Source organism: Petaurus breviceps, unplaced genomic scaffold (assembly GCF_028583685.1).
Source record: "Petaurus breviceps papuanus isolate PSGF00001 unplaced genomic scaffold, PetGlider_PUasm1.0 90451, whole genome shotgun sequence".
NCBI classification, from domain to species: domain Eukaryota; kingdom Metazoa; phylum Chordata; class Mammalia; order Diprotodontia; family Petauridae; genus Petaurus; species Petaurus breviceps.
Window position 1 is genome coordinate 156189 of NW_027187258.1, and position 27087 is coordinate 183275.

General features: G+C 51.5%; 2 protein-coding genes and 1 non-coding gene across 5 annotated transcripts in view; 2 read left to right on the forward strand and 1 right to left on the reverse strand.

Annotated features, from left to right (window-relative positions):
* The window catches only part of LOC138141650 (ras-related GTP-binding protein A), a 122719-nt gene that overhangs the window by 49892 nt on the left and 45740 nt on the right, over positions 1–27087 (reverse strand). For all 3 annotated transcript variants that reach the window (XM_069062378.1, XM_069062381.1, XM_069062382.1), the window contains one exon: positions 7909–7962. In XM_069062378.1, the coding sequence (XP_068918479.1) occupies positions 7909–7962 (54 nt within the window). The remainder of the gene's footprint in view (positions 1–7908; positions 7963–27087) is intronic.
* On the forward strand, positions 354–425 carry TRNAE-UUC (transfer RNA glutamic acid (anticodon UUC)). Its single transcript has one exon. It is a non-coding gene; the product is annotated as a tRNA-Glu (tRNA).
* Positions 10086–21140, forward strand: LOC138141649 (regulator of cell cycle RGCC-like). Its single transcript, XM_069062377.1, has 5 exons — positions 10086–10234; positions 17854–18003; positions 18226–18306; positions 18935–18997; positions 19861–21140. Exons 1-5 carry the CDS (start codon positions 10207–10209, stop codon positions 19866–19868), a joined length of 330 nt encoding a protein of 109 aa, XP_068918478.1. The 5' UTR covers positions 10086–10206; the 3' UTR covers positions 19869–21140.

Here is a 27087-nt window from a genome sequence, read left to right on the forward strand (position 1 = left end):
TAGGTCAGTGCCATCAGGACAGCTCAGACATCTCTGGCACATGCCCTGAAAGATGCCAGCACAGAGGGCTTGGGCTCTGCCTCCCCAGACTCTTTACCCAGTGCGTTGACCTTAAGAGGCTCTGGATATGATATTTATCGAGTCAGTAAGCACAGCTCACTTGCTTCTCTGAGTCGGCTTCCTGTTCCTCTTCCCTTCTTTATGTAAACAGGGCCAGGAGCTTCAGAAGGGAGACCAAGGCAGAGATAGAATCAGGAACAAAGAGTCCCAGGCTGACGACACCAAGGCAGGAAGCCGATGAGACCGGAAGTGCCACTTTAACTGAGCAGTGCTGAAACAGTTTGCAAGCTATTTCCCATATGGTCTAGCGGTTAGGATTCCTGGTTTTCACCCAGGCGGCCCGGGTTCGACTCCCGGTATGGGAAGGTAATTTTTTCTTCCTGACGACATAATTACCTTTTTAAAAATAGTTTCAGTATCATTTATTGGGAAAGTCAATTCCTTGGATTAAAATCACCCAGTCTCCTTTGTGCAGGTAGATCTTTTGGGACAGGAAAGGCTCTAGATGGCATGGTGGGCAGGTCCAGGTCCAAGGTCCCCAACTCCTCACCAGTGGAGCCTTGGGAAAGACTGACTTGGCTGGGAAGAGCTTTCTCTCTTCACTGGGGAGTTCTCGAAGGGGCTGTGGGCCAGGTTTCCTTTGTACAGCAGACAAACATTCTGTTCTCCAATCTCTGCCCCCCAGTTGCCAAAGAGATATTCCTAAAACACAGATCTGACGATGTCACCCCCCCCCAACCCCCTGAACTTTAATGACTCTTTATTGTCAAACTGCTTGGTGTGGCCTTCAGGCCCTCTGCCATCCGGCTCTGTCTACCTTCCCAGGGTCACCCCTCTCTGGCCCTCCCTCCCTGGTGGGCCAGCCTTTCACTGGCTATACCCTACACCCGTGCCTGTGACGAATGTGTTCTACTGGGAAGCCCAAGCTTCCTCCAAAGCCCACCTCCAGGGACCTCAAGCTGGCAGTCCTTGGCCTCCATGTTCAGTGCTGATACCATATATCCCCCTGGCAATCCATGCCTATGGTTTTGTAGGTGCTTGCCTGTGTGCACTCTCCCCAGCACCTCTTCCAAAGCTTCTCATCCCTCCTAAAACCTCCCATGGATCCCTCTCCCCCTATTCTCTCAGCTGAGAATCTTGCCTCCTACTTTACAGAAAAAATGGAGGCCATTCACCGTGAGCTGCCTCTCTTCCCCTCTTCCTCATCTCCCATCACTCAGGTGCCTTCCCCCACTGTCTCCTCCTTCACTCCATCTCACATGAAGAGGTGGTCTTACTCTTGACCGAGGCCAGCCCCTCCACCTGCACACAGGATCCCCTTCCAGCCCAGCTCCTCCAGCAGATCACCCTTTCTGCTATCCCCACGGGCTCACTCCTCTTTGGTCTGCCCCTCTCTCCTGGCTGCTTCCTTAATGCCTACCAACCCTCACCTGATCCTTCCATCCCCGCTAACCATTGTCCTATATGGTGTTTCTTCTGTCTTTGGTGGTTAAACTCCTTGGAAAGGCCACCTGCCCTAGGAGCCTCCACTGTCTTTCCTCTCACTCTCATAACTCCTTGCAATCTGGCTTCCAACCTTACCATTCCACCCAAATCCCTCTCTCCAAAGTTACTCATGGTTGCTTGATTGCCAAATCCAGCGGCCTTTTCTCAGTCCTCATGCTCCTTGACCTCCCTGTAGCCTCTGATGCTGTCAGTCACACTCTCCTCCTTGATATGCTCTTTTGTCTAGGTTTATGGCTCTCCTCCTCCCTGTCTGACCTCCTGCTCTGTCTGCTTTGCTGGCTCCTCCTCCAGATCATGCCCTCTAATGTCAGTGTCCCTCAGGCTTCTGTCCTGAGCCCTTCTGGCTCCCCTCCCTCTACACTACCTCCCATGGGTTTAATAACCTTCTCTATGCTGATAATTCTCATATCTCCCCATCCTGCCCCAAACTGTCTGCTGACCTCCAATCTCACATGTCCAGCTGCCTTTCAGACATCTCAAATGGGATATGTGGTGGACATCTGGAACTCAGTATGTCGAAAATGGACTCATTTGCCCCCTCAACCCTTCCCTATTACTGTGGAGGGCAACCTCACCCTCCCCATGCCAAGGAGCCATCCTGGACACCTCACTCTCTCTACCTTCCAGAGTCAATCTGTTGCCAAGGCCTGTCTTGCAGCATCTCTCAAATATGCCCCCTCCTCTCCTCTGGCACTGCCCCTATCCATGTGCAGGCCCTCATCTCCTCATGCCTGGACTATTGCAATAGCTGCTGGGGGGGGGGGCGGCAGGGAGGGCTGCCTGCTGCCAGACTCTCTCCACTCCAATTCATTTTCCATTCTGTCACTAAAGTGATTTTCCTAAAGCAAAAGTGTGACCATGTCACACACACACACACACCTGACACATCCTCCTCCATCCAGAGACGCCGGCCTCCAGACTGTTCCATAGACAAGACCCTCCATCTCCCAGCTCTGGGTATTTCCTCTGGCTGTGCCAGGCCTGGAATGCCCTCCCTCCTCTGCTCTGACCACTGACCTTCCTGGATCCCTTTAAGCTTTAACTAAAGTCTCGCCTTCTCCAGGAAGCCTTCCCCAGCCCCTCTTCATTCCAGGGTCTTCCCTCTGTTAGTTATTTCCTATTTCTCCTGTACAGAGCTTGCTTTCTATACATTTGTTTGCATGCCTCATCCCATTAGACTGTAAGCTCCCTGCGGGCAGGGACTGTCTTTTGCCTCTTTTTATAAACTCAGTGCTTAGCACATAGATGCTTAATAGATGTTGATTGATTGATTGGCATAAGGGAACTAGGCATGTGCTAGGCATGAAGTCAGGAGACACCTGGGTTTGAATTTTGTGGTGGACATTTATTAGCTGTGCAACCCTGGCCAAGTCATTCAAGCTCCTTGTGCCTCAGTTTTCTCATCTGTAAAGCAGATATAATAATGCTTACACTACCTGTCTCATGTGTTGTAGTGAAGAAAGCACTTTGTAAACCTTACGGTTCCATATAAAGTTGACTTAGTTGGGGAGAAGAGGGCAATGAGACTCCTCCCAACCCCCCAAAATGCTGAAATGTGTAGAAGTGGCCAGATAGAGCAGCCTAGAAGCTTGATGATGGAGGGATGCAGGCTGGATTTGGGGAGGAGGTGCCCCATGAGCCAGGTCTGGAAGGAACAGAAAGAAGATTATTCTAAGGGGACAAGCTGGAGAATTTCCTCCTAGGTGAGGGACACGGTCACACAAAGGCATGAAGGCAGGACAAATGATCAGTTTGGCAGGACAGCCACTATAAAGGGGCATTTCCAGAAATCAGGCTGGAAAGTGAGGCTCACAGGCTCGGGACCTGGGCAGGCAGCTCCCCCTTGTGGAGTGGGGGAAAAAGGGCAGAGGAGTCCAGCCACTGGCCACAGCCAGGCTGAGGGGAAGTGATAGAGCCCAGAGTTCTCTATCGTCCAGTCAGCCAAAGCCCCGGAGCTTTTGGACATTAGGACCACAATGTGGTAGCATAGAGCCGGCCTGCAGAGGGCGTCAGATGCCAACCTAAGTTCCATATCATGTTAGGAAGGGTTGTGAACAGGAGTTGTACCAGGAAGATCACTATGGTGAGTGGAAGAAGGATGAAGAGGAAAGAGACTAGGAAGATCTGGTAAGAAGAGTGGGAATAAAGGTCAGAAAGAAGGGGATGGCAGTGCCCAGAGAAAGGCGATTTGGGGCCCTGGCACCTACTTGGCAGTGTGTGATGGAGGACAAGGGAGAGGGAGGAGTGGAGACTGCTGGGAGAGCTCCGGCCTAGGTTCTGGGGCACAGGGTGGTGCCAGCCACACAGATAGTGCAGAAAGGAGGAGGGGCAGGGGAATAGGAAGTGGGGAAGGAGGTGGTGAGGACAGTTTTGAATTCATTGTTTGCTTCTAGTCCTTCCCAGCAGACTGGAAGGTCCTCAAGGGCAAGGCACAGTTGACATATTTGGGGTTTGCCTTCGGGGCCTAGCAGGAGGCCTGGCACAGAGCAGGTGCTCCAGAACTGGGGGCTGAATGAACACCGCCAGGTTGTTAGCGGCTTTTCCTTAGTTAACAACAGCACTAGCTCCCATTTCTCTACCTCCGTTTGACATGACTGATATAATGACATTATCAAATCCCTCTAATAAAATGTTACATGTTTTGCCAACTTGGAGATTTGGATCTTCTGTCACATTTGGGCCTTTTACCACCTCATGTTGGGGCTGTTCAGTTTTAGGCCTTTCCAGAAAGTGGATTACAAGGGCAGCCTTACAGTCTCCAGGAAATACCTGCTCCTTTGGTCTACTTTAATTTGACTGGAAATTGTGATTACTTTATAGACACAGGTTAAACAATACATGAATCTAATCTCCCACTGAAGGCCCCAAAGGGCAGAGGACAGGCTTCCATGCTGCTTTTAATTAGCATCAAGACTTTTTAGAAAATCTGATTATTTATCTAGTCAGAATCAATACTCTCTGGCTCACATATACAGATGAAATTGATGGACAAAATAGGGTCGAACCATTCATTTTCCCATCTCTATCGTGAAGGCTAGAAACCCACTGGCTCATTCACAGGCCAAGCTGAGGTGCAGCTAAAGCAAAGTCCCAGAATGGGAGGAGAGCTGGGAGATTACCTGAGGGAGCATGGGAGCCAAGCCTTTTACTCTACATAATCCCTATCCCAGAGTCCATTGGCATGGGACTCTCTCCTCCTCAGTGGAGATGAATGCTCAGTTCTTGAGGAGCTGGTAGAGCTGGTGAGAGGTGAGAGCTTCTGTTTTGGGCCAGTCCCCTTGGGGGGAAAGCAGATGGAAGAGGCCAACCCCACTCCAGGCTGCTGATAGAAAAGACTGGGAAGACAGCAACCTGAAGTGGGCTTGGCCTTTTCCATCTTCTCTCTTAAAGCTGGAAGCCAGAAATATCCGAAGCAGCTCAACAGTCAAAGACTCAAAGCTCCATTATGTCCTGGAACTCCACCTGAAAAGTCCCAAAAGGCTCTGGTGAAGTCTGGAACGCTCTTGCCTCCCATTTATTCTGCCTCCCCCCTCATGCAGAGCAGGGTCTTCATCATCTCCACCAACGAGAAGGGAATATCACCCCAAAGGACTTTGGGAAGAAAGCATGCACTGCCAACCAGGAAAGTGAGGTCCAGAGAGAGGAAGGGATTTCTCTAATATTAGCAGCAGAGCTGGGACTGGAAAACTCCTGTCTTTCTGAGTTCCAATGTCAGGAAGGCAGGAAGGAAAGAAAGGTGGGAAGGAGGAAGGGAAGGAGGAAAGAACCTATAGTTGCTATTTATAAAAGCCCTTAAGGTTTACAAAGTACTTTACATGCACTATTTCAATTGATCATCAAAACACTCCTGGGAGGTATGGGGGGGGGGGGGCGGAGAGAGGATGGCCTAGATCTCTGATTTGGTTTGAGAGAATTGCCTGGGGCACTAACGTGCCCAAGGTCACACAGCTTGTAAAGTAAGTACCAGGGACAGGGTTCAAACCCAGATCCCTCCTGACTCCAGGTGCAATGACCTTCACTGTCAGAGGAAGGGGGAATAAAGACATTGTCGATTTTTTTAGTGTCACTTTCCCTCCTTGCTCCATGTCATCTCCCCCAGTGAGTACACCTCTTCAAGACAAGCTGCCCACCCTGGCCAGCCAGGATTAGTCAACCCCATGCTTTCTGTTCCTCCTCAGACTTCCTGGTCTCAAACCCTTCTTGGCCAGGTTCTGTCTTCCTGCCAAAACTCCAGTGCTCCCAGCTCCTGCCCAGGATCAGTGCTCACAAGCTTGTCTATGCCTGGATCCTAAAGGGGAAGGACTTCTTCCAACTCTCTCCACGGCAGCTCATCTCCCAAGGAGATGTAGTGAGTTATGTGGGGGGCTCAGAGTAAGAAGCCCCCCCTCTGGGTGTTGCTTCCGATTTCATTATGTGCCCTCAGACAAGCCTCTTTGCACCTGCAGGGCTGTTTCCTCTTCTGGTAAACAAGGCCTTGGACTAAATGTCTTCTGAGGTCCCTTGCAAATATAATGGGGGTTTGAACCCACTGCTGCTATTATCTACCCCCAACCTGGGACACTAATGGTGAGTCTCCAAAGGAGACACCCAAGGCCCTGAGTTTCTTGAATATTGGCACTGGGCGGGAAGAGGGATGATGGGTGCAGGTCTCGACCATGTAGGTGCATGACTGAAGCGAGCCAGTGGTGAGAAGGTGGTGTCTATTGCTGAGGAAAAAGGTGGTTGTCAACATGAATCCTGAAGTGCCTCCAAAAGGATGGCAGTGTATGGGACAGAGCCAATTGGGCTGATGACCCAGGTCAGTCAATGACAGTAATCAGGATGGAGAAAGGGTGGCAGTACATGGTCCGTGAAAGAAGGCAGGCTAATCAGGAAAGATAATGGAGCCATGGCTCTGGAGGGGCCATGATGAATCAGTGATATGTTGCAAATAGTTCCCACTGCTTGAGCCTGGCCTGAACAGATAAGGCAGTCAGGTCTAGGGACTAAACTGAAGCGTGGTGACACCCAGCCCCGCTGACTTCCAGCTCGGAATTGTGGGATGCGCCATCTGCAGAAGACACCTCCAAGGTTGCCAAGTCTAAGCCCTTCTATTTACAGATGAGGAAACCACAGCCTAAGGTCACCCAGTAAATGGCCAAGGGAGAATCTGAACCCAACTCCTCTGACTTCAAATTTAGCATTCTAGAGTGGAAATGAGCCGTGCATTAGCCAGTGAGTACAACGGCCATGGGCAGCCAGCCACAAGGGCCATGTAACACCATCCCAGAAGCCTGATTCCTGCCTCTCAGATACACAGAGGGTCCTGGAGGACCAGGAGTATGAAGGAGAAGTTGGACCAGCAGATCTTCCCTGAAAGAATCAGATGCTCGAGCTCCCAGTGTCCTCCCTTCCCCAGCCCCAGCCAGAAGAGGGTGTTCTACCCTTCTAAGTACTGATACTGCTGGGGTGCGGGGGGGGTGGTCACCAAGGCCGATCCCCATTGGCTGGAGGAGACCAGAGAAGGCTGGGATCTGGCCAGGGGCTTTAATGATGATAAAGCGTAGCTTGGCCTTGCACAAGACATCTGCAAAACTGGTGGGTGGCCAGGGAGCAAGAGCTGAGGAGACAATTTCAGGGAAATGGGAACTTAAGGAAAAGAGGAAGTCTTCCCCAGGCCTCAGCTGCCTTCTCACCCTGCCCTACTCCCTCAGCCCACTCTTCCCATAGGTGCTCAAATGCCTCCTGGGGTCCAGGCAGCCATCCTTCCCTCCTCACATGGCCCCACTTGGGAATCTCTGGACTTCTCCCCCAATCCCTTGATTTTCAGCTCCCTTTTACGTGTCATCTTTCTGCCTGTATTTATATTTCTAGGTCTTAGCACAGGGCAGGACTGGACACATAGCAAGCACTGAAAAGGTTTCTTGCCTTGACTTAATATGACTGAGTTTGAACCCTCCTCAGATATTCCCTAGCTGTGGGATACTGAACATCTCAAGGAACTTCTCTGAGCTGTAGTTTCTCCCTCTGTAAAATGGGGATGGCCAGAGCATTTAGCTTGCGGAGTTGCCATGAGAGCCAAAGGAGCTAATATATGACAAGTCATTGACACTCTTGCCATGTTCTAGAGTGGTGAGCTATGATTAGCACACCAAAGGGAAATTAAGTCAGTAGGTCTTTCTAACCCCTCACTCTGTCTTCCATTCCCATTTTAGCAACATAATATCTGAGAGAAAAGGGGCAGGGGGAATCATATAAGGAAACAAGGCCTTTGATTCCCTTTCTCTTTCCCAAAGGCCTCCCCTGTCACCCCCCAGGACTGAGGAAGCTCATGGATGAAGATATCACCATTTGCTTTCTTACCTGGTTCTTTGGGTTTCTTGGCCCTTGGTCCAAAGGGCTGAGCGTCTCCACCCCCTGGAAGAGAAGGAAACAGAAGAATTAAGCAGGCCTCCTCTGTGCCACCACATGATGTCAGTGTTGTCCAGGAGGCTGAGAGTTGGGTCAGACCAGACAAGGCACCAGACTTGGGTTCTTCCAAAGGACACAAGCAGCAGGAAGCTGGGAGCCAAGCCATGCATCTGTCCAGTGGTCCAAGAGCCACTGGGAGAGTGAGAGCCAGCAGGAGGCCAGGTGTCTGGACTACATGGCAATGGGAGTTTTGAGGGATTCCAGAGGAAGGCATGGTTCCCTCTGAAATGGGACCAAGCAAGGAGGGAGGTCTGCTGGGCAAGTCATCTAACCTTTCTGAGACTCAATTTCCTCATTTGTAAAATGGACACAATAATAACAGCTATTTCCCAGGGTTGTTATGAGAATCAAATAAGGTGACATGTGTCTTAAAAGGCTGTCATCATCACCATTGCCATCATTCCCCATTGGTTCTTGAGCAAAGGAATGATAGACAAGTGGATGAGCTAGACAGAGGGATGCCAAGTCCCAGGACAGACCTGTGTAAGGGTCAGCTGAGACGATGTGCAGGAGAGGAAAGGGGGGAGAAGAGCAATGAGCCTTCCTGAAGACATCAGGGCCATGGCCTGGAAACCTTGTTTCTGGGCTTCTGTATTTGCCCCCCTTACTTTCCCAGAGAAAGTTCCTTTGGGGGAAATTCTCATTGTTGCCACCGGGGCATTCAGGTCAAGCCAGGGAAGGAGGTCAGTGCATCTCCAGAGCAAACATCTTGCTGTTGTTCGTGCCGTGGACCCCTTGAACAGTCCAGTGAAGAAGCCTGTGGACAGCGACCTCCTCCAAAGCATTTGTGGCTCACACTTATAGGGGAGGGAAAGGCTCGTGTTGAGCTAGAGGGTAGGGAAAATAAAGATGGGATTTTTTTCACATCTAAGTTCCCAGACCCCTGGAGCCCCAAGTTAAGAAGTCTGGCTCTAGGGGCCACATGCTCCCCTTGTAGTGATGGCCAGGAAAAAACCCGGGAAGAAATAGGTGGCAGGCCTAGGTCCCGCCTCAAGAACTCTTGAAGGTCATGGAGGGGCCTGTTCTCCTGACCTGGCCCCCATCAGGTGGAGCTGATGGAGGTAGCATGAGGATCACTGTGACCATTTTACAGGACAGCAAGTGGAGGCTCAGAGAGCTCAAGGGACTCTCCCAGGGGCACATAGCTACTAAGTAGCAGAGGCAAGATTCAAATTCAGGAGCATGAGTCATTGCCAGCATTCATCAATGCTCAGGGCCTGCGTCTGAATTGGAGCCATCCAGAGGCTCTTGGTGACCCAGAGTCTGAATCTGTCACAACTGAGAAGTAGAAGCAGTCAGCAAGCAGGGGGTTAAGAACCCAGTGCCAGAAGGGGCCCTTCTCAAAGCCCTTTTCTCACTATGCTCTTGGGAGGCCGCATCACTGTCCCATCTTATAGTGTGAGGACAGTTTTGTAGGGTTAGGGTTATAGAGGCTACTCATTCTCACACTCACACAGACACACATTCCACAGAGACACACACAGGCACATACTCACATACACACCCACTCAGACACGTACAGACACACACATAGGTACACACTCACACACAGAGACACGCACACACCCACTCACACAGACACACAGAGACACACACATACACACCCACTCACAGACACATACAGACACTCACACAGCGACACACGTACACAGGCGCACGCACACACGCCCCCCTCCATTGTCTCCCCTCTCAGCTCTCGTTTTCGGGGGGGGGCCTCGGAATTCAGGGGGAGGCGGGAAGGATGGCCCAAGGAGCCCCACAGCTCCAGCTCCTCCCGCTCACCCCTCTCCGGTTGGTTTTGGGGGTTCTTGATGTGATCCCAAGTCACGGCCTGGCCGGGCTTGTGCCTTGGAAACCTCCATCTTTCTGATTTGGGCCCGCCAGGCTCCTCCGGTCGCTGGGCCTCAGTTTCCTCTTCCCGTGAAATGAGGAGGTTGGGCCAGATGACGTTCCCTAAGTTAGGAGCCCCTGGCGCTGGGAGGGGGTGGTTAGCCGGCTGGGGAGCCCGCGGGGGGCGGGACGCCGCGCGGGTCAGGTGGTTAGGTGTCTCGGGATTGGCTGGCGGGGAGAAGGGGCGTGGCCTCGGGCTTTAATTTGTGGCGCCCACTCGGCTGTGCCAGCGATCCTTCCCTCCGGCCGGCGGAACGGACCCGTGCCCTGCCAACGGTGGCGCCCCGCACCTGCATCCATATGGCTTCGCAAGGCGTGGACCCGAGAGGTTAGTGGGGCGAGGGAGCCCCTGCCTTTGGGCCCCGCGGGGAAAGGCACGAAGTTACTATCGCCCAAAGCCATCCCCTCCACCCTAATCCAAGCTTCCTCCTGCCAAGGGCGTCTGAGGAAGGCCTATGCCATTGTCCGGAGCCGCTTAAGCGGGGCCTTTAGGGGCAGGTGGGAGCCTAGGAGGAGAAAGAGGAGAAAGAGGGGGGCGGGAACCTTCCGTTTCCCATGCTCATCTTGTATCACAGCAGCCTCAAATGTTTGAGTTGGAAGGGTCTTTAGACATCCCATTTTCTAGAGGAGGAGATGAGGGCAAGGTGAGACAGTCTGAGAGACAGCATAGATTTGAACCCGGGTCTTTGGAGTCCGAACCTAGTGCCCCTCCCACTCATAACAGAAGGAAAGATTCAGTGAAAAGCCTGCTGCACGGGGCCTCTGGGGGTCTGGGTGCCTGTCCTGGTGGCAGGATCAGCCCCGCTCTGGACCTCGGAGGCCTCATCTGGCAGATAGCAGGGCCCTTCAGCTCGGGATTTACCATGGAGGAACATCTCTCATGCCTGCTATTGGCCTTTGGAGGGAAGGAGGAATTCCGAGAGGCGGAGGTGAGGAGAGAGCCTCTGAGGCATGGAGTTAGCAGTGCCAAGTGCCAGAGAGGGCACATGGAGTGGGTGTGGGCCGGCCAGCAGGCTGAGAAGGACAGTTGGGAGTCAGCTCAGGAAGGGCCTTGAAGGCCATACAGGAGTTCATAGTGATTCTAGAGCTCCTAGGGAGTCAGCAAGCTTTATTGAGCAGGAAGATGAGCTGCTCTGTCCAGGCTTAAAGAAAGGCATTTTCCAGGCTGTGAGAATGGAGAGGAGAGGGAAGAGACCAATCAGCAGGCTAATCTTGTGGGAAGCCAGGCCAGAGGAGCTGAGAGCCTGGCTCGGAGCAGCCACCAAGAGAGTAGAGAGGAAGGGACAGATTGCAGCTGGCACACTGGGGTCTCCCCTGCGAGACTTGGCCACTGATTAGGGCTGTGGAACGGGCTGGAAAGTGAGAGGCAAGGGCAGTGACTGAGATTCGGAACCTGAGTGATGGAAGAACAGTGCCATCCCCCATGGAGAGGGGGAGGTTTCTAAGAACTCCAGCCATCCTGTGGGGCTGCTAGTACAGTTGGGATTTTGCTCATTTTACAGATGAGGAAACTGAAACTCATAGATAAAGTGACTCCCCTCTTATTCCATAGGTAATAATTGTCTGAGCCTATGGCAGTGGAGAGGAAGCCCTGGGAAAGTCACCTAACCTCTAAGTACCTCAGGCAACTCAGAGCTGCAGGATGGGTAGAAATCTGCAGTGGGAAAGGGAGCTACCTCCCAGGGAGGTCTCTATGTGGATGAACTGGCCAGTAGGGAACCCCAAGGGACCCGAGACACCTTGAAGGGCTCAGTGTCTGAAGAGCTCCATGTCCATCACTCAAGTCGCTGGGCCCTGCTGGCTTTCCTTCCCAGCATGCCAAATGCCCAGGTATAGAACACCATCTCCCAGGCTTCGTTCTGCCCCCTGGGGAGGAGCCCAGCATTCTCTTCATAATCCCAGTTTTTAAAATCCTGTCAAGAGATGTCCTTTCTCTGTGGTTAAAAATGACACAAAAGTCATACTGAATCTTTGGGACCCACAAAGGCTGCCTTGGTTGCTTCTGACTAGATTTTTCAACTCAGCTTTTTGCTTTGTTTTGCTGTATTGGAGGACAGGTTTGTATTTCTTCTTTTGTGCCTGGAGGCAGCTAGGTGGCTCAGTGGATAGTGCTGGGCCTGGAGTCAGGATAGACCTGAGTTTGAATCCAGCTTCAGACACTTACTAGCTTGTGTGACCATGGGCAAGTCACCTAACCACTGCCTGCCTCAGTTTCCCCATCTGTAAAATAAGAATAATAATAGCGCCTACCTCTCATGGTTGTTGTGAAGTTCAAATGAGATAACACTTGGCACATAGTAGGTGCTTAATAAATACTACTTTTCCCCATTCTCTTCCCCTTTGCTTGTTTAAGAGCTGCTCCTCCTGGGAAGGGAGAGGGGCCTTCATCAGGTGAAGCAGTTGCTTTCTTGCCAGTCTTTTGCCTTGAGGAGGCAGGTTAGCCTTAGCACCAGGACCTGGAGTTATTTATTTGGGGGCTCTGAGCCTGAGTCAGGCTGCCAGGCTTATTTCATGGGCTCTTAGAACAGGGAGAAACTGAAGTGATTTGGCAAGAGGCTTCTGGCTATCAAGGTGGAAGGGCCCCTCAGGGCCATCTGGTACAGCCTGCTTGCTTTACAGAAGAGGAAAAGGAGGCCCATCGAGGTTCACTCAAAGAGGAGAAGGCAGATCTGGGATCCCGAGCCAGGACCTTGAGCTGGCCTATGGGATCTCACACACCCAAGCCACAGCAATAACAACCACTCTGCTTCTGCTGCCTCGTAGGCCCGTCATTAAACCCTCCCACTTCCTTTGCTTCCATGTCCATATTTTTTGCAAAGCTTTAGGGCCCTAGATGTCCTATGTCTTTTCACTCTGTGGGTGGCTATCAGACCCTATGAAAGGAGTGGATCAGGCTCTCATTGAGCAACCCAGATGGGGTGGGGGCAGGGGAAGAGCACAGGCTCTAGAGGCAGGAAACCTGGCTTCCCACCCTGGCCTCAGTTTCCTCATCTCTAAAATGGACTAAACAGCCCCTGAAGTCCCTTCCAACTTTATATCTATGATCCTGGGAATCCATCAAGGTGCTGGGAGCTATAGAGAAGGCAAGGCCACTACCCTGTTCTCAAAAGGGCCTAAAGTCCATTGGGGAGGGGGAGGAGGAGATGCCCAGCCCTGTCAGAGTTGGGGGGGGGGGAGTGAGGGAAGGCCAGGGCCGGGGCCCAGATGCCAAGGTCTCTAGGAAGGTGAGAGGGGTGAGGGAAGGCCAGGGCCAGGGGGAGAACCTGAGCTGGACCTTGAAGGGAAGGTAGAAAGATACTGAGGAAGGGGAAGAGGAAGAAGGGCCAGCAGTTGGAACCAAGGCCCCAAGGTGTGGGCAGGGAGGAGGCCAGCCTTACTAGGATGGAAGCTGCCTGTAGAGGAGGGGTGGGAGATAAGTTTGGCTACATGTAGGGTGGAGCCATATCAGGCCAGGCAGACTACTGAGGACTTAGGCAGAGGTGCCCACCAAAAGGCATACAAGCCAGGGGAGGGCTTCTGAAAGCAGAGGTTGCCATGATAAAAATGGTTTGGAAGGTTCATCTGGAAGAAGGGAGTGAAGGGGGGATGGTTCTGAGCTGTGGAGGGGGGGTGGTTCCGGGTAGGATCAGCTAGGCTGGGCCCCACAGAGGCTGGGACCTTACTGAGCTCATATTACCCTGCACTAGCCTAGGCCATCATGGGACCATGTAAAAGACATGAGGAATGGAAAAGGGGACAAGATTCTATAACTTCCAGACCAAGGGGGACAGCTTAGTGCCTGGGAAAATGGGGTTTCCACTGAGCTGGAGCTAGGCCAGAAAAGGGGAAGTCAGTGGGCAGTGATGGATCCATTTGGGGGCCAGTTGAGTTTGATGCTGCCCAGACCATTGGAGGCAAAGCCTGGGGTTTGGCAAGAGATCAGACCGTCAGTAAACATGGATTAAGTACCTACTATGGGCTTGGCATTAGAAGAGGCCCACAGTTCAGTGGAGATAACAGGCAGCCAGACAGAGGCTGAAAAGGAAACGCCCAAGCCAAGGAAGGCCCTGGAATGAAAAGAGGTCAGGGAAGGCTCCCTGGAAAAGGTGGGATCTGAGGAGTTGGGACTTAAAGGGAGCCAGAGGGGCCAGTAGGTAGATGGGAGGAGGGAAGAAAGTGGGTCAAAGAACATCTGGGTGAATTGGGATTTAAAGAGAGGAGATGAGGGAAGGTCATATAGAAGCCTTTCGGAGGCTATGTAGCCTAGTAGACAGAGTGCTAGACTTGGGAGTCAGAGAAGCCTTCATTGGGATCCCACCTCAGACTGAAGGACCCTGGACAAGTCACTTAACCTCTCTTGGCCTCAGTTTCCACTTCTGTACAGATGACAGGGTTGGACTAAATGGCCTCTGAGGTCCCTTCTAGCTAAGAGCTGCTGGCCTACAAGGCGGCTGCTGGCACAGTGGACAGAGGGCCGCAGCTGGAGTAACATGTGTTGTTTGTCTGTGTCCGACTCTTGGTGGCCCCATGTGGGGTTTTCTTGGCAAAGACGCTGGAGGGGTTTTTTTTCCTTCTCCAGCTCATTTTACAGAAGAGGAAACTGAGGCAAACAGGGTGAAGTGATCTGACCAGAGTTACCTAGCTAGTGAGTGTCTGAACTCAGGACGATGAGTCTCTGCACTCCAGGCCTGGTGCTCTATCCACCCTGCTGCCCTAGGAGTAAGGAAAACTTGAGTTCAATCTAGCCTCAGAAACTTATGTGCCGTGTGACCCTGTGCCAGTGACTTCACATCGGCCTGCCTCAGTTCCCTCAACTGTAGAAGAGGAATTAATGAGAGCCCCCACCTCCCAGGGCTATTGTAAGGATCAAACAGGATCTTTGTCAAGGGCTTAGCATAGAGCCGGGCTTGTAGTAGGCGCTTAATAAATGCTTTTTCTCTCCCTTGCTTCCATACACATTTCTTAAGCTGCCCTTTAGTGACTCATTTTCCCTTCGAAGTCTAGCCTTGGGGAGTGGGGATGGATGAGTGCCTGATTCAGGACAGCTCTATTTACTGCCTGAGTGGCAGGAGACCTGGGTAGAAATCCTAGCTCTGCCAGTAAGTACATGTGTGACCTTGAGCCAGTCCCTTCTCTCTGTAAGAGGGGGCTGGACTCCAGCAGACAAGTCCTAGGCCTGGCATGATGGCCAGAGGGCTGCAGCTGGAGTAAGGAGATGTGTCTTCAGCCACAGCTTTTTCAATCCCCGCCCTCCCCCCCGACTCCCTGCATACTCGTTCCCCAGAGTCCCCAGAGGAGCCAGGCTACAGGGTATCACTCAGCCTCAAGAGCTTTCATCTAGAAGAAAGAGAACAACCGCCTACTGTGGGCCTTTAGAGGAGGGCCTCTGGGGGAATTTAAGGCCAATACGGATGAGGTGAGAGCCCCTGTCCCTGTTCCTGCTCCTCCTTGGCCAGCCTTGCCAAGAGCAGACCAGCATAGGGAGGCATTCCCTGCTTTCCCATGTCTCCTTCTTCTCTTCAAGTCTTTTTAAATAACCATTTTTGAAGTCTTAGTAGGTCTTAATGGGTGGATTCTGGAGAAAAACCAGAGTGGAGAAGTCTGCTGGCCTTCCCCCTCCTGCCCTTCATCCCCCAGGGCAGCTGGGGGTACTGTGTCAAGTTCCTTTACCTTAGTGATGGTGAGGGAGTATCCATGAGGCCATTCTCTTTGAGTGAGCTCTGAGAGTGTTTGGGGGGGGGCAGGGACGCTGAACTGTAGCCTGATAAAGTAGGAAGCCTGTAGATAGCATCTGAAATCTGGGCTTCAAAATCTGCTGCTTCCTAGTTTTGTGACCTTGGATAAGTCACTTAGATGTTTGGGTCTCATCTAGGGTCCCTTCCAGTTCTAGAACTAAGCATGCTAAATTCTCTTGAGTTCTGGCACTCCTAAACTTAATCAGCTGATAAAGGGAGTGGCCTGGAGGGAGAGGAGAGCCCAGGGCTGTAGGGCTGGACACTCAAAGTCTTCCTCTGGGGTGGTGGGGGCTCCAGAAGGTCTAAGCCCAATACTAGGGATGAATTCAGAACAGGCAGCCCAGGGACCCTGACAAACAGGCAGGCGTAAGGAGCTTGGCACCTTCCTGCAGGGCCCACGCACTGTGCTCATCTCTGCTCTATGTGCCACACAAAGGAAGTGGGCACACAAAAGGGAGAAGCCTGTGAGATGGAAGACTCAGGAGGCCGTCCAGACAGAAGGGCTGAGGAGCTCCTTCCCTCTCTTGGTCCCAGTGGATTGCCCCGTCTTATGGGGCTCCCATCACTTCCATGACCCTTTTGTGGACAGAGACGCTAGTCCACACAAGAGTGCAGTGAAAGGAGAGATCACCTCTGGCCAGGGTGATCTGAGAAGGATCCACTGGGCCACGGAGCGAGAGCAGGGCTTTTTCACCTTGTTTCTGCCTGGCCGCCTCAGGCAGCCTGGCCAGGAAGCCAGGAAGCTCCTGCTCACAATCAGCTTGGGAAATGCATAAAATCGATACAGAGAATTAGTAAGGAAACCAAGTCTACTGAAATAGTTACTGCAGATATTAAAAGCCCAAGTTTACACACACCCAGGTGATAACAAACTCCCAGATCTAAAGGAATCCTATAGTGCACTTAAGAGACACAGGTGTGAAGAACGCCAAAAAACCCAATTGGGTGCAAAAAAATCAAGTGTGTGCCAAGGATGCAGCGCACAAGGCTGGGTGCAGGAGGATGAATAGCTAATGATGCTTCATCAGGGAGGGCAGAGACAGCAACTGGAAAATGATTGATGCCTTTGGGACTGAAATGAAATGTAAGTGGTTATTAGCAAATTAAGCTGGTCACACTCCTGGTCAGCATTCACTTTGTGCTACAATCTGCCTCTGCAGTCCCATGGATCCCTACTCTCATTAATGTGCAAGGTCCCTCCAGTGGTACACCCAAGCCTGCTGCTCCTCCCGAGGGTAGCCTCCCTTCAGTGTGCCTGGGGATGGCCGGTGGGGCACCCAGTGGAGACGGGAAGAAGAGGTCATAACCTCTCGCCATTATGTGGCTGCCCCCCAATAGCTACTATGGGCTACCCACCTGTCAGTCCTTCTCTTTGTACCCTACCGGCCCATCTTTGGCTTTCTTTGGAGTGACAACGTCCAGATGGAACCGATTCTGTTCTCACAGTACTACTGGGTAGGGGGCCCATTGGTCGGGAGATGGCAGTCTCCCACTAAGAGTTGCAGCAGCTAATTTAACATTTCTGGACTGCTTATGCCCTGCTGCCTTCTCTGCCTTCAGAACTGCAGACTGTAAAAAAAAGAGAACCTGCTTCTCCCTCCAAATCCTGGTGTTTCCATGGAGACTCCTTCCTCTAGAAAAGGCCGGGCTTCAGTTCCTGACCCCCCCCCCCCAACGGTTAGTGCTTGGCTCCTTCTCAGAGGCCTTTATATACATTAACTTCCCCCTCCCCTCCAGAATAATAATACTAGAAGCTGGCATTTTTGTGATGCTCTAGGGTTTGGAAAGGTTCTAGAGATGTTCTAGAGATGCCCTCCCAGCTTGTCCCCACAAGAACCCTGAGAGGGAGGTATTGTTATCACCCCCATTTCTGAGGCTGGGGGCCATTAAGGGTCACACAGCTAGGCAAGTATCTGAGGGGAGATCTGAATTCCTGTCTTCCTGACTCCAGGCCAGGCACTCTGTCTACCATGCCAGTCTAGCTCGATCTAGAGCACAAGTTCCTCCAGGTTAGGGAATCTGACTTTGCGGTTGTCTTGCAAGTGCCTGGTAAACAGTCGGCACTCAGCAGTGCTTCATCAATTCCCATGCAGGCCCCAGCTGGAGTCTGAGGTTTGGAAAAGACAAATGTAGGGACACATAGGGCTGTAAGGATGCAGGCCAAGGAAACAGTGCATGGCCCAGCCAGCCTCGCTGCCTAAGTGCTTTGGCCTTGGCCTCTCTGCTTTCTCAGGGCTGGGAGATGATGAGCTGCACTGCCTCCTCAGAGAGCTAGACGAAGTGATAGAAGATTTCGATAACGGCAGCAGCTGTCAGTATGAGGAGCATCTGGAGGAGCTCAAGCACAAGAGCGGCCTCAGCCTGGGCATCGATGAAGCTGAGAGTGAGTCCTGCAGCCTTCTGGGCTGCCCCTGCCCCCGCCCCTCCACGGGCCTAGGATAGACTACACGGCCCTCTGGGCTGCCCCTGGGCCCGGCCCCTCCACTACATGGCCCTCTGGGCTGCCCCTGCCCCCGCCCTTGCCCTGGAGCCCAGCAGGGCTGTCCTGCCCTACCCGCAGCCTGCCGAAGGCTCCTGCTTTACCACCTGACTCGACTCCCTGCAGGTACCAACCCCTCTCCAGGGAGCAGCTTAAATACCATTGAGGAGAACATTCACCTGGCAGTGGCTTCTTCTGCTCCCAGAGGTAAGAATCACAGAACACTGTCAGAGGTGGGAAAGTAATGGATGGGGGTGGACTGAGGTAGTCGATTTAGGAGGAAAGTAGGTCTGAGCCCAGAGAGGGGGCCTGGGAGACCCTGAAGACCAGCTCTTAAAGGGGCCTCAGGATGGGGATGGTCAGTCAAGCAGCAAACCTTTGTGCAGGGCTGATGGATTCCTTCACCTCAGGCACTAAGTGCAGACATGTTGGATACCCCTCATGGGAGGCCCCCTGGAACTCCAGGGGGCCAGCAGGAGGCCAGAGAGGAAGCTACTTCCTGAAGCAGAGAGAGGCAGGAAAGGCTAGAGTCAGTGAGGTCCTGGCCAGGGAGGCCCTAACCAGGCACTAAGGGACCCTGGAGTGTTGGGGATGGCTCCAATCTGGTAGACGTTGAGGATGTGGGAAGCAAATCTCTCTTTGGAGGAAGGCCTGGGGTCCAAGGACTCTGGGGGGTATTTGTGATCATCAAGACAAGCCTCGAGACACCTTTTCTCCTACAAGTTAACCCTAAAGCAGAAATGTCCAAGACAACGTCCTTTTAAGATGTTTTTGGAGCTGCTTGGAATCATGGTCTGGGAGCCAATGCTCAGAGGGATTGTTCCCATTTATGTAGCTAGGCTTGGAGACACAAAAAACCTGGAGGATTACATCGCCGACCTGGACAAAGAACTGGAGGGTAAGCCCATTTGCCAACATTATCCTTGCAATGTGAGAAGAATGGCAGCTTGAACATGGGCTGGCTCCAGCCCTTGGCTCATTTGCCAATGACTTGAGAAGAAGATTTTGGTAGAAATGCAAAGAGTCCTGAAACCAATTCATTTCAATCTGTCCACATCTCTCCACTCACAGCACAAGCACCTGTCATTTAGACCTGGACCACTGCCACAGCTTCCTTACTGGTCTCCCTATATCCAGCCTCTCCCTGCTTGAATCCATTTTCTATTGAGCCACCAAAGGAATTTTCCTAAAGTGTGGGCCTAACCATGTCACTCCTCTGTTCAGGAATCTTAGAGGCAAATTCAGTAAAGGCCTGAGGCCCATGGCCAAGAGGTCAGAGCCCAAAGAAAAGCCCTGCCTCCTAGCCCTCTGCTAAAGACAGATCCTGAAGGCCCGAGGGCCCAGCAGCTAGAACTGGCAGCTTCCTATGTAGCACACCTCCTCTTGGGTCTTGGGCCTTCCCAATTCTCTCAGCTGGAGGGAAAGAATTGGCAACCTGAAGTAAGGGCCTTTCCTATTCTTAAATAAAACTTGTTCTGAGAGTACACATTCCTTAAGGATCATTCCAGGGGAACCCAAGGAATGCTCAGTACCCAACTGGCAGAACCCCAATGCTCAGTACCTTGGGGGTGTCTAGGTTCAGGCCTTTTCCCACCTCACCAACTCCAGCCCTTCCAGGGATGAGTAAGGACGATCTCCAGCCCATGGGTTTTCTGGAAGGGTTTCCTTGCCTTTGTATTCAGTGAAAGATTCCCCTGGGGTATCACACCAAGGGTGACAAGGATTTCAGAGTCAGATGATTCTCTCATTTTCCTCCTCCAGAAATGTGAAACGCAGCCCTTGGCCACCCCGTAGAGAAGGATTGCTGTACGTGTGCCCGCCTTCATACACGCCCCCCACACTTGCCTTCTTCTCAGCCTTCCTCACAAAGCCCGAGGGCAAAACCTCAGGGCCAGAGCAAGGACTTTTCCAGGGAGTGGATGAAGCCACTGACTGGGAGCCGCCAACGCAATCATCCCCAGCACCCACTGTCCAATTATGTTATCCGATAATACTGCATGCTAGCTGCTTTTATCCACTTGTATTAAGGCATGTCTACTGCTGGGGCCAGTCTGCCTGGTCTGGGAGAGTGCCCTCGTGACAAGAGCCTGAGTGACCCTGGCCACATTTTCCATCTGTGTTCTTTTTTTTGGTGGGAGGAGGAGGAAGCAGGAGTCTGGATCTAGGATTTCATCAATGCTTGGGACTCCCAAATCTAGAATTCCCTTCCATCCACAGTTCACTGCATCTTCAACTCATTGAGAGTTGCTGGGGCACTGGAAGGTTGTGACTTGTTCAGAGTCCCAAGGTTATGTGCTGGATGCAGGGTTTAGAGTCGGGTCCTCCATGCCCTCCATCCCCCACACCACACTGCTGCTTCAGCTGGACCTGGGTTCGAAGGTCAGTAGAAGTTTCTAGAGCCCTCAAGAACCCAGGTGCAACACCCTAACAGAACCAGGCAACTAAGAAGGACTTTGTAAAATAAGGTGCTCCTGGGCCTCGCTGCAGCTTAGAAAGTATGCCCTTTCCAGGCCTGGGTATTGCTCTGGGTCACAGCCTGGCCAGAAATTGGGGCAAGTGAACATAAGAAGCCCTCCCCATCCCCATTCCTACTCCCACTTTTTTTTCCTTGCCTATGGCCTAAGACTGGCTAAGAGGCTCCTGGGGCTCTATGATGGGAGTTGTGCTGGAAACTCTGACCTATCTGGGAAAAGAGGAGGGTGGCTAGGGAGGAGGGGAGGCAGGTGCCCACCTCCCTCCTGGGAGAGAGGTCATAGTCATCAACATCGTCGACTGATGGCAGGTAACAGCTTTCACCTTGTACACAGATAAGCCACCGTGAGCCTGGAGGATCCAGATGGAGCTAAATGGGGATAGGCCCGATGTCCCCAAGCCGAGAGCTGGTGGTTCATGGCCCTTTCCTAAAATCAGCCTTACCCATGCTTCTGTCTCTTCACCATGTCTGACCTCTGGCACTGTGTAAATATTGTATAATAGTGGTGAATATTGTATACAAGTTATCTTGCCAATATATGAAATGAAATAAATGTGTTGATGAAGAATGAGCCCTGATACCTTCACAAGAAACCTTGGGGGTGCTAGTCCAGGACTTTAGCGCCCAGTCCCCCCCCAAAATCCACTTCCCCACACACAGCTGCTGTCCCTCCCCCCACTGCCACCCCAAGTGAAGAGTCCTTCCAGAATTCAGCTCCTTGTAACAAGCATTGCACCCCTAGATGCCATGTTGCTACCCCGTCTCTCTGAGGGGCACAGAGGCAATTGCTTACTTTCATGAATCACTGCCCCCCAACCCCAGAAGAGGCACCCCCTGGAGGGAGCTTCTCCCCAGCTTTGGCCCCAAGCTTCAGTCCATGGCCCCAAACCAGTCTGAGGGGATCTAAGTCCAGGGTGAAAGTGTTTGACTTGAGGTCAGGGGACCTAGGTCCTGAGCCAAGCTCTGCCACTTTCCTTAGGGCATTGCTGACCACCTGCTCTCCCTCCCTATGGTTCAGAAGCCACAGCAGCTTCCTGTAGGTCTTTTTTTCTGGGCAGAAAGAGGAAAAAAAACCCCAAGCCTTGGAGAGAGCAGCTCATGTTCCATTGTGTTCTGCCTCCCTCCCCACTCTCCCCCAGGCACCAATCATGAGCCACCAGCTGTCACAGGACCACAGGTTCCTAGTTACTGAGGTCACTTTGGGGTGACTGCATCTTGGCAAGCTTCTGTACCATGTGGGGGCTCCCTGCAGGCCCTTGGCCAAGCCTGGGCCACTCTACCAGGGAACTTGGCTGAAGCTGTCCCAAGCTAAAGCTTTTCTGACATCACCTTGGCCTTCCACTCCACAGGCCTAGCCCAAACAACAACCCCCTTGTCTAGGCTGGACCTGGACCTCCATAGTGGCTTCAGGCTTACTACTCCCAGGCAGGCAGACCCGGCTTGCCTTGAGCCCCGGCCCCTCAGGGCACAGCTCATTGGCCCACTCCCCAAGGCCAAGCTGCTTCCTGGTGATATGCTGGGTCTGGATCCTTTTCTGCTCTCCTCTCACCAATAGGATCCCAGAAACTCAAATCTGGGAAGGATCCTGGAGGTGCCTTAGCCAACCCCCTTCCTTTTCTGCTAGCCAGCTGCTGGAGCCTAGAGTAGGTCAGGGCCTTGCCCAAGGTCACCCAGCTAGGGTCCCAGGTTCAGCACCCTTCCCCCCTCCCAGGCTGCCCCATTTTTCTGTGACACCAAGAGCAGGAGTCACAACCCCCCCCCCCCAGCCCCAGTGATTTGTTTTCTTTTTTTCAAAGACTCAGTGGTTGGTGACTTTTTTTTAATCCCTGAGAAATAGATTATGGGACCTTTAAAAACTGCTGATTTTTAAAATGTCCCTAACTCTACATAATCAGCACTGTTCTATTTCTCCCCCAGCATTCCCTAGGTCTGTCAGTAAGCATTTATTAAGCGCCCAGGTGCCAAGCACTGGACTAAGCCTCAGGATACAAAGAATGACAAAAGATAGTCCCTGCCCTCAAGGAGTTTATAGTCCCGGAGATAAGAGACAAACAACTCTGTGCCAACAAGCCATTCTTTGTAAGGAGAGAGGAGCAGCAGAAGGAAAGGAAGTTAGCCCTGCTATTGGAGCCGCCATCAGCTTTGGCTTTGAAGGGCCCTCCCTCTGGTGCTCAGGGGGCTTACCTTGACAGGTGCCTTCCCTGACTTGCCCGCTAGAGTCCAGGAAATGGGAGGTGCTGAGAGGCCTCTGGACGGAGGGTCAACATTTTCTGACAATCTCCTTCATCTTCTCAGAATCTTTCTATATTTTCATCCTCTCCCACATCTGAAAGGAGAAGGCTCCCCTCTTTCTTGCCAAGGCAAACTTCTTCTGCCTTCATTCTAGCATGTCCACCTGGTGTAACAGTGGCCTAGTCAGGAAGCCCCTGAATGACATTCCTGCCTAGTGACCATTCAGCCTTTTCCACCCCCCAGTAGCCCATTCTGCGGGAGGGCAACTCCCCAGCTGGGCACCTCGCAACCATTGTTCTTGGTTCTGCCCTCAAGCACAAGGAGAATACCTGCCAATCCTTCTTCCTTGTCCTTTTTATTAGTCATATAAATACTATACTTGAGATCCCCTCAACTCTCCCTGTCCCCACTGCCCCCAGCCTTCCCTTCTCCGGAGTAAACATCTCCCAGGTCCTCCAGCAGATCCTCCTGTGCCTTGATCACCAGCCTGCCAATGATCCTTCACCTCCTTGATCTCTCTCCACTTTCTCAGGATCCTTCCTACATTATGGCCCCCAGAATTGAACCCAGTCGAATTACCAAAGCCCTCAGCGCTGCTGCCACAGCAGGTCTGCCAATCCCTGCCACTTCATGCCATGCCACAGACTGCAGATGATACTTCCATCTTCCATGGTACTGGCATCCCCCTTGGAGTAGGGCCCCAGTGGATGACCAGTTGTAAAACTAGCAGATAAAAACTGCTTTCCCCCTCCAGTGGTTTCACTCAGCATTATGGATGCCATCCTGACTTTTGACTGCCCAAATCAGACTAGAATCACCTCAGTTGGAATTTTCCCTATCTCTAAATGTAGATATAGATTGATTTCTACTCCCCCACCCCCACCCCACTCCTTGACCTGAAGAGGATCTGACCCTCGGTTAATGAGGTGATGGTCATACAGCCAGGGCAACAGCAGGCAGGAAGGGCTTCCTGTCCTGGGCCGCTTCTCCTTTCCCTCTGTACTATCTCGCTGGGCAATCTCATCAGTTCCTAAGAATTCAGCCATGTTCTAACCCACCTTCCATCCTTTGACCAGGCCTATAGATCAGTAGATTTAGCCCCAATCTCTCTCCTGGCCTCCAGTCCTGTGTATCCAGCTGCCTGATAGACATCTCAAACTGTTGTAGCTAAACACATTCCAAATGGAACTCATTATTGCCCCTACCTCTTGTATGCCTTCCCATTACCGTCAAGGATCCCGCCATCCTTGAAGGCAGCAGGCTGCCAACCACCATGTTATCTGCAGCTCCTCACCTCTGTAATGGAAATGCAAATTTAAAAATCTTCCCTGCCCCTAGGCTAAAGTGTACCTGGAGCCTGGGGTAGGAGGCTTGTTTTTCAGTAGATACTTCTTGATTGGCCAGTGGGTCCAAAAGGTTGTTACATTCTCTGAGCCAGGAGCAGGCTATATAAGCCCTGATGTGTAGCTTTGTTTTTGGGGCTCACTTTGAGAAGTGTTCTGTGATTTGATCTGGATTTTGGGAAGCCATTGTCCAGAGCCCCCCGGCTTTGAAAAACCCAGATGTTGATTTGGTATGGATGTAATGGTTGGACAGTTTGGAAAGCTGTCTACTTGATCTGTTTCTGTCTTGATAATTCTGCCTGTATACTTTGAAGTTCGGGGTGCTGACCTTTTTCCCCTGAACTAGGTGAATGATACATATCTGACTGATTAAAGTAAGCTTGTTAACCCATTTTGAGTTGCTTTCGTTTATCAAAGCAGATCCAAGAACCTGTATTGGCAGACACCTTGGGGACACTGGGGTGCTTGCCGCTACTCACTCGCTCTCACTCACACTTTGTATCTGATCTGTCACCAAGGTCTGTTAACTATCTGTCACCAAGGTCTGTTAACTCTACCTTCCTATCATCTCTCATCTACACTCCCTTCTCTCCCCTGACATTGGCACTATCCTGGTACAGTCCCTGTCATCTCATACCCTGCTGGATGGTCTGCTTGCTGCAAGTCTGCCCCAACCTAGTCCATCCTCCCTCCAGTGATCAAATTGATCTCCTTAAAACTCAGGTCTGACTATGTCTCTCTCTGTCTCTGTCTCTGTGTCTGTGTCTGTCTGTCTGTCTGTCTGTCTGTCTCTCTCTCTCTCTCTCTCTCACACACACACACACACACACACACACACACAATATTCAATTAATTCCAGTGGCTTCCTGTCACCTCCAGGAGCAAATACTAAATATTTTGTTTGGCATTCAAAGCCCTTCATGCCCTGCCCTCTCCTCCCTTCAAGGTCTTCTTTCTACCTTATTTCCGCAAACACCCTCTTCAATCCAGAGACTATCTGCCATCTCTGCATTTTCACTGATGTCCCCCATACCCTCCTTGTCATTGCCTCCTGGCTTCCTTTGAATCTCAGCTAAAATGCCGCCTCCTCAAGAAGCATTTCCAGGTCCCCCTTAGTACTACTATCTTCCTCTGAGATTATCTCTAACTGCTTCTATCTGTTGTGTGTTCATACATAATTATGTATGTTGTATTTCTTTTGAGATTGTAAGCTTGTTAAGGGCTGAGGCTGTTTTTGCCTCTCTTTGGATGCCCAATGCTTGGCATAGTGTCTGGCATACAGTAGGAGCTTAATAAATGCTTGTTGACTTGGCTTGTCCTATCATTCATCAGTGGCCTATTGCTTACCAAGAAAAGTTCAAAATGGCATCCACCATTTGGGACTACCTGGCCTTTCCAGTCTTATCTCATGCCCACACACTACCCAGTCTGTGCTCCAGCCAAGTTGGATTCTTTCCAACATGCCCTATTTTCTGTCTCTGTGTCTTTGTTCATACTGTGCTTTATACCTCTCTCCCACATTTTACCTGCTTCCCCATATTGGCATCAACCTTCCCCCTTATTCTTCACTCAGCACTTAGCTTTTCCACCTCACTAACGCCCTTCTTGGAGGGGTTCCTAGGCACTATCCCCAGCCCCCTCCTGACTTCTCCATGGAGCTCTGCTGACTTACCACAGGCCTGTAGACTTCCTGCAAACCACACCCAATCCTTGGGTGAAGTGGTAGGCCCTTCTTGGCTCCCTAGTTTCCTAGGGGGTTGCCCAGCCTGTCTAAACCAATGGTGTGACACGAACATCACTGCCTTAGCTCCAGGATTAATCCCTCGTAAACCAGAATGATGACCTTGGTGCTTTGTAGTGAAAGTAATAACTCACATCTCTAGAACACTAGCTCTCCATGTGGTCATTTGAGCCTCACAATAATCCCATGGCAGAGGTGCAGGGGGAGGTATCATATATAATATCATCCCCATTTTATAGACAAGGAAACTGAGTCCCAGAGAGGTAAAGTCACTTGATCATGGCTGCTAAAGATCTGACGCAGGGTTTGAACTTAGGCAGGGATATCTGGAATTGTCCAGAACTTTTTCCAGTCACTGCACTAGTTTGTCAAAGTTCCTAGCCCTTAGCCTACTGTATAAAGAAGGGTAACACAGGAAACAGCACTTCTTTGAGGTATGGGCATTCAATTCTTCATAAGGCCCAGCTGCCAAGTAGGCCCTTAAAGAATTACCAGGGCCATGGCATTCAATGTGGCATTGGAGGAACTGTGCAAGGCAGGATGTCCCCAGTGGCCCTGGTCTGCTACAGTTGGGGCCTGTAAAGGTATTTTCTTCTGTGAACTGTGTTTCATGGAGTCCCTCTGGTTATGTTTGAGCAGAGGAGAACACTGTTGGATTCGCTTGTTGGTATTTCCTTGTCTTCATGTTTCTAAGGAGGAAACAGTGAGATCCAGAAAGGTGCTGGAAGAGGAAAGATACAAGGGCAACTTTGAGTGTGAGGAAAGCTTCTCAAAGTCTGATTGGTAACAGGTTGGAAAAACAACACGCCCTATGGAAAGCACAAGCCACCAGATACAGGAACAAATTCCAGCGTGGACTGATCCTACTGGACCAGTAGGGATAGGGCAAAGTGGAAGATGTCCCCAAGTGCTGAGCACAGGCTGGGGTACAGTGAATATCCAGGGGTTGGGAAGTGGCATCTGATTGTAATGGAACTTTAAGTAAGACATGATGAATATAAAGAATTCAGAGAAACTTAGGAGAACTTATATGAACTGATGCAGAGTGAAGTAAGTAGAACTAGGAAAACAATATACACAATGACTACAACAGTGGAACTGGAAAGAACGACAAAATGATACTGAAGACTTTGTCACTATAATGGATCCAACTTGGCCCTAGACAAGAGTTGAGAAGATTCTCCTCATTATAGAAATGA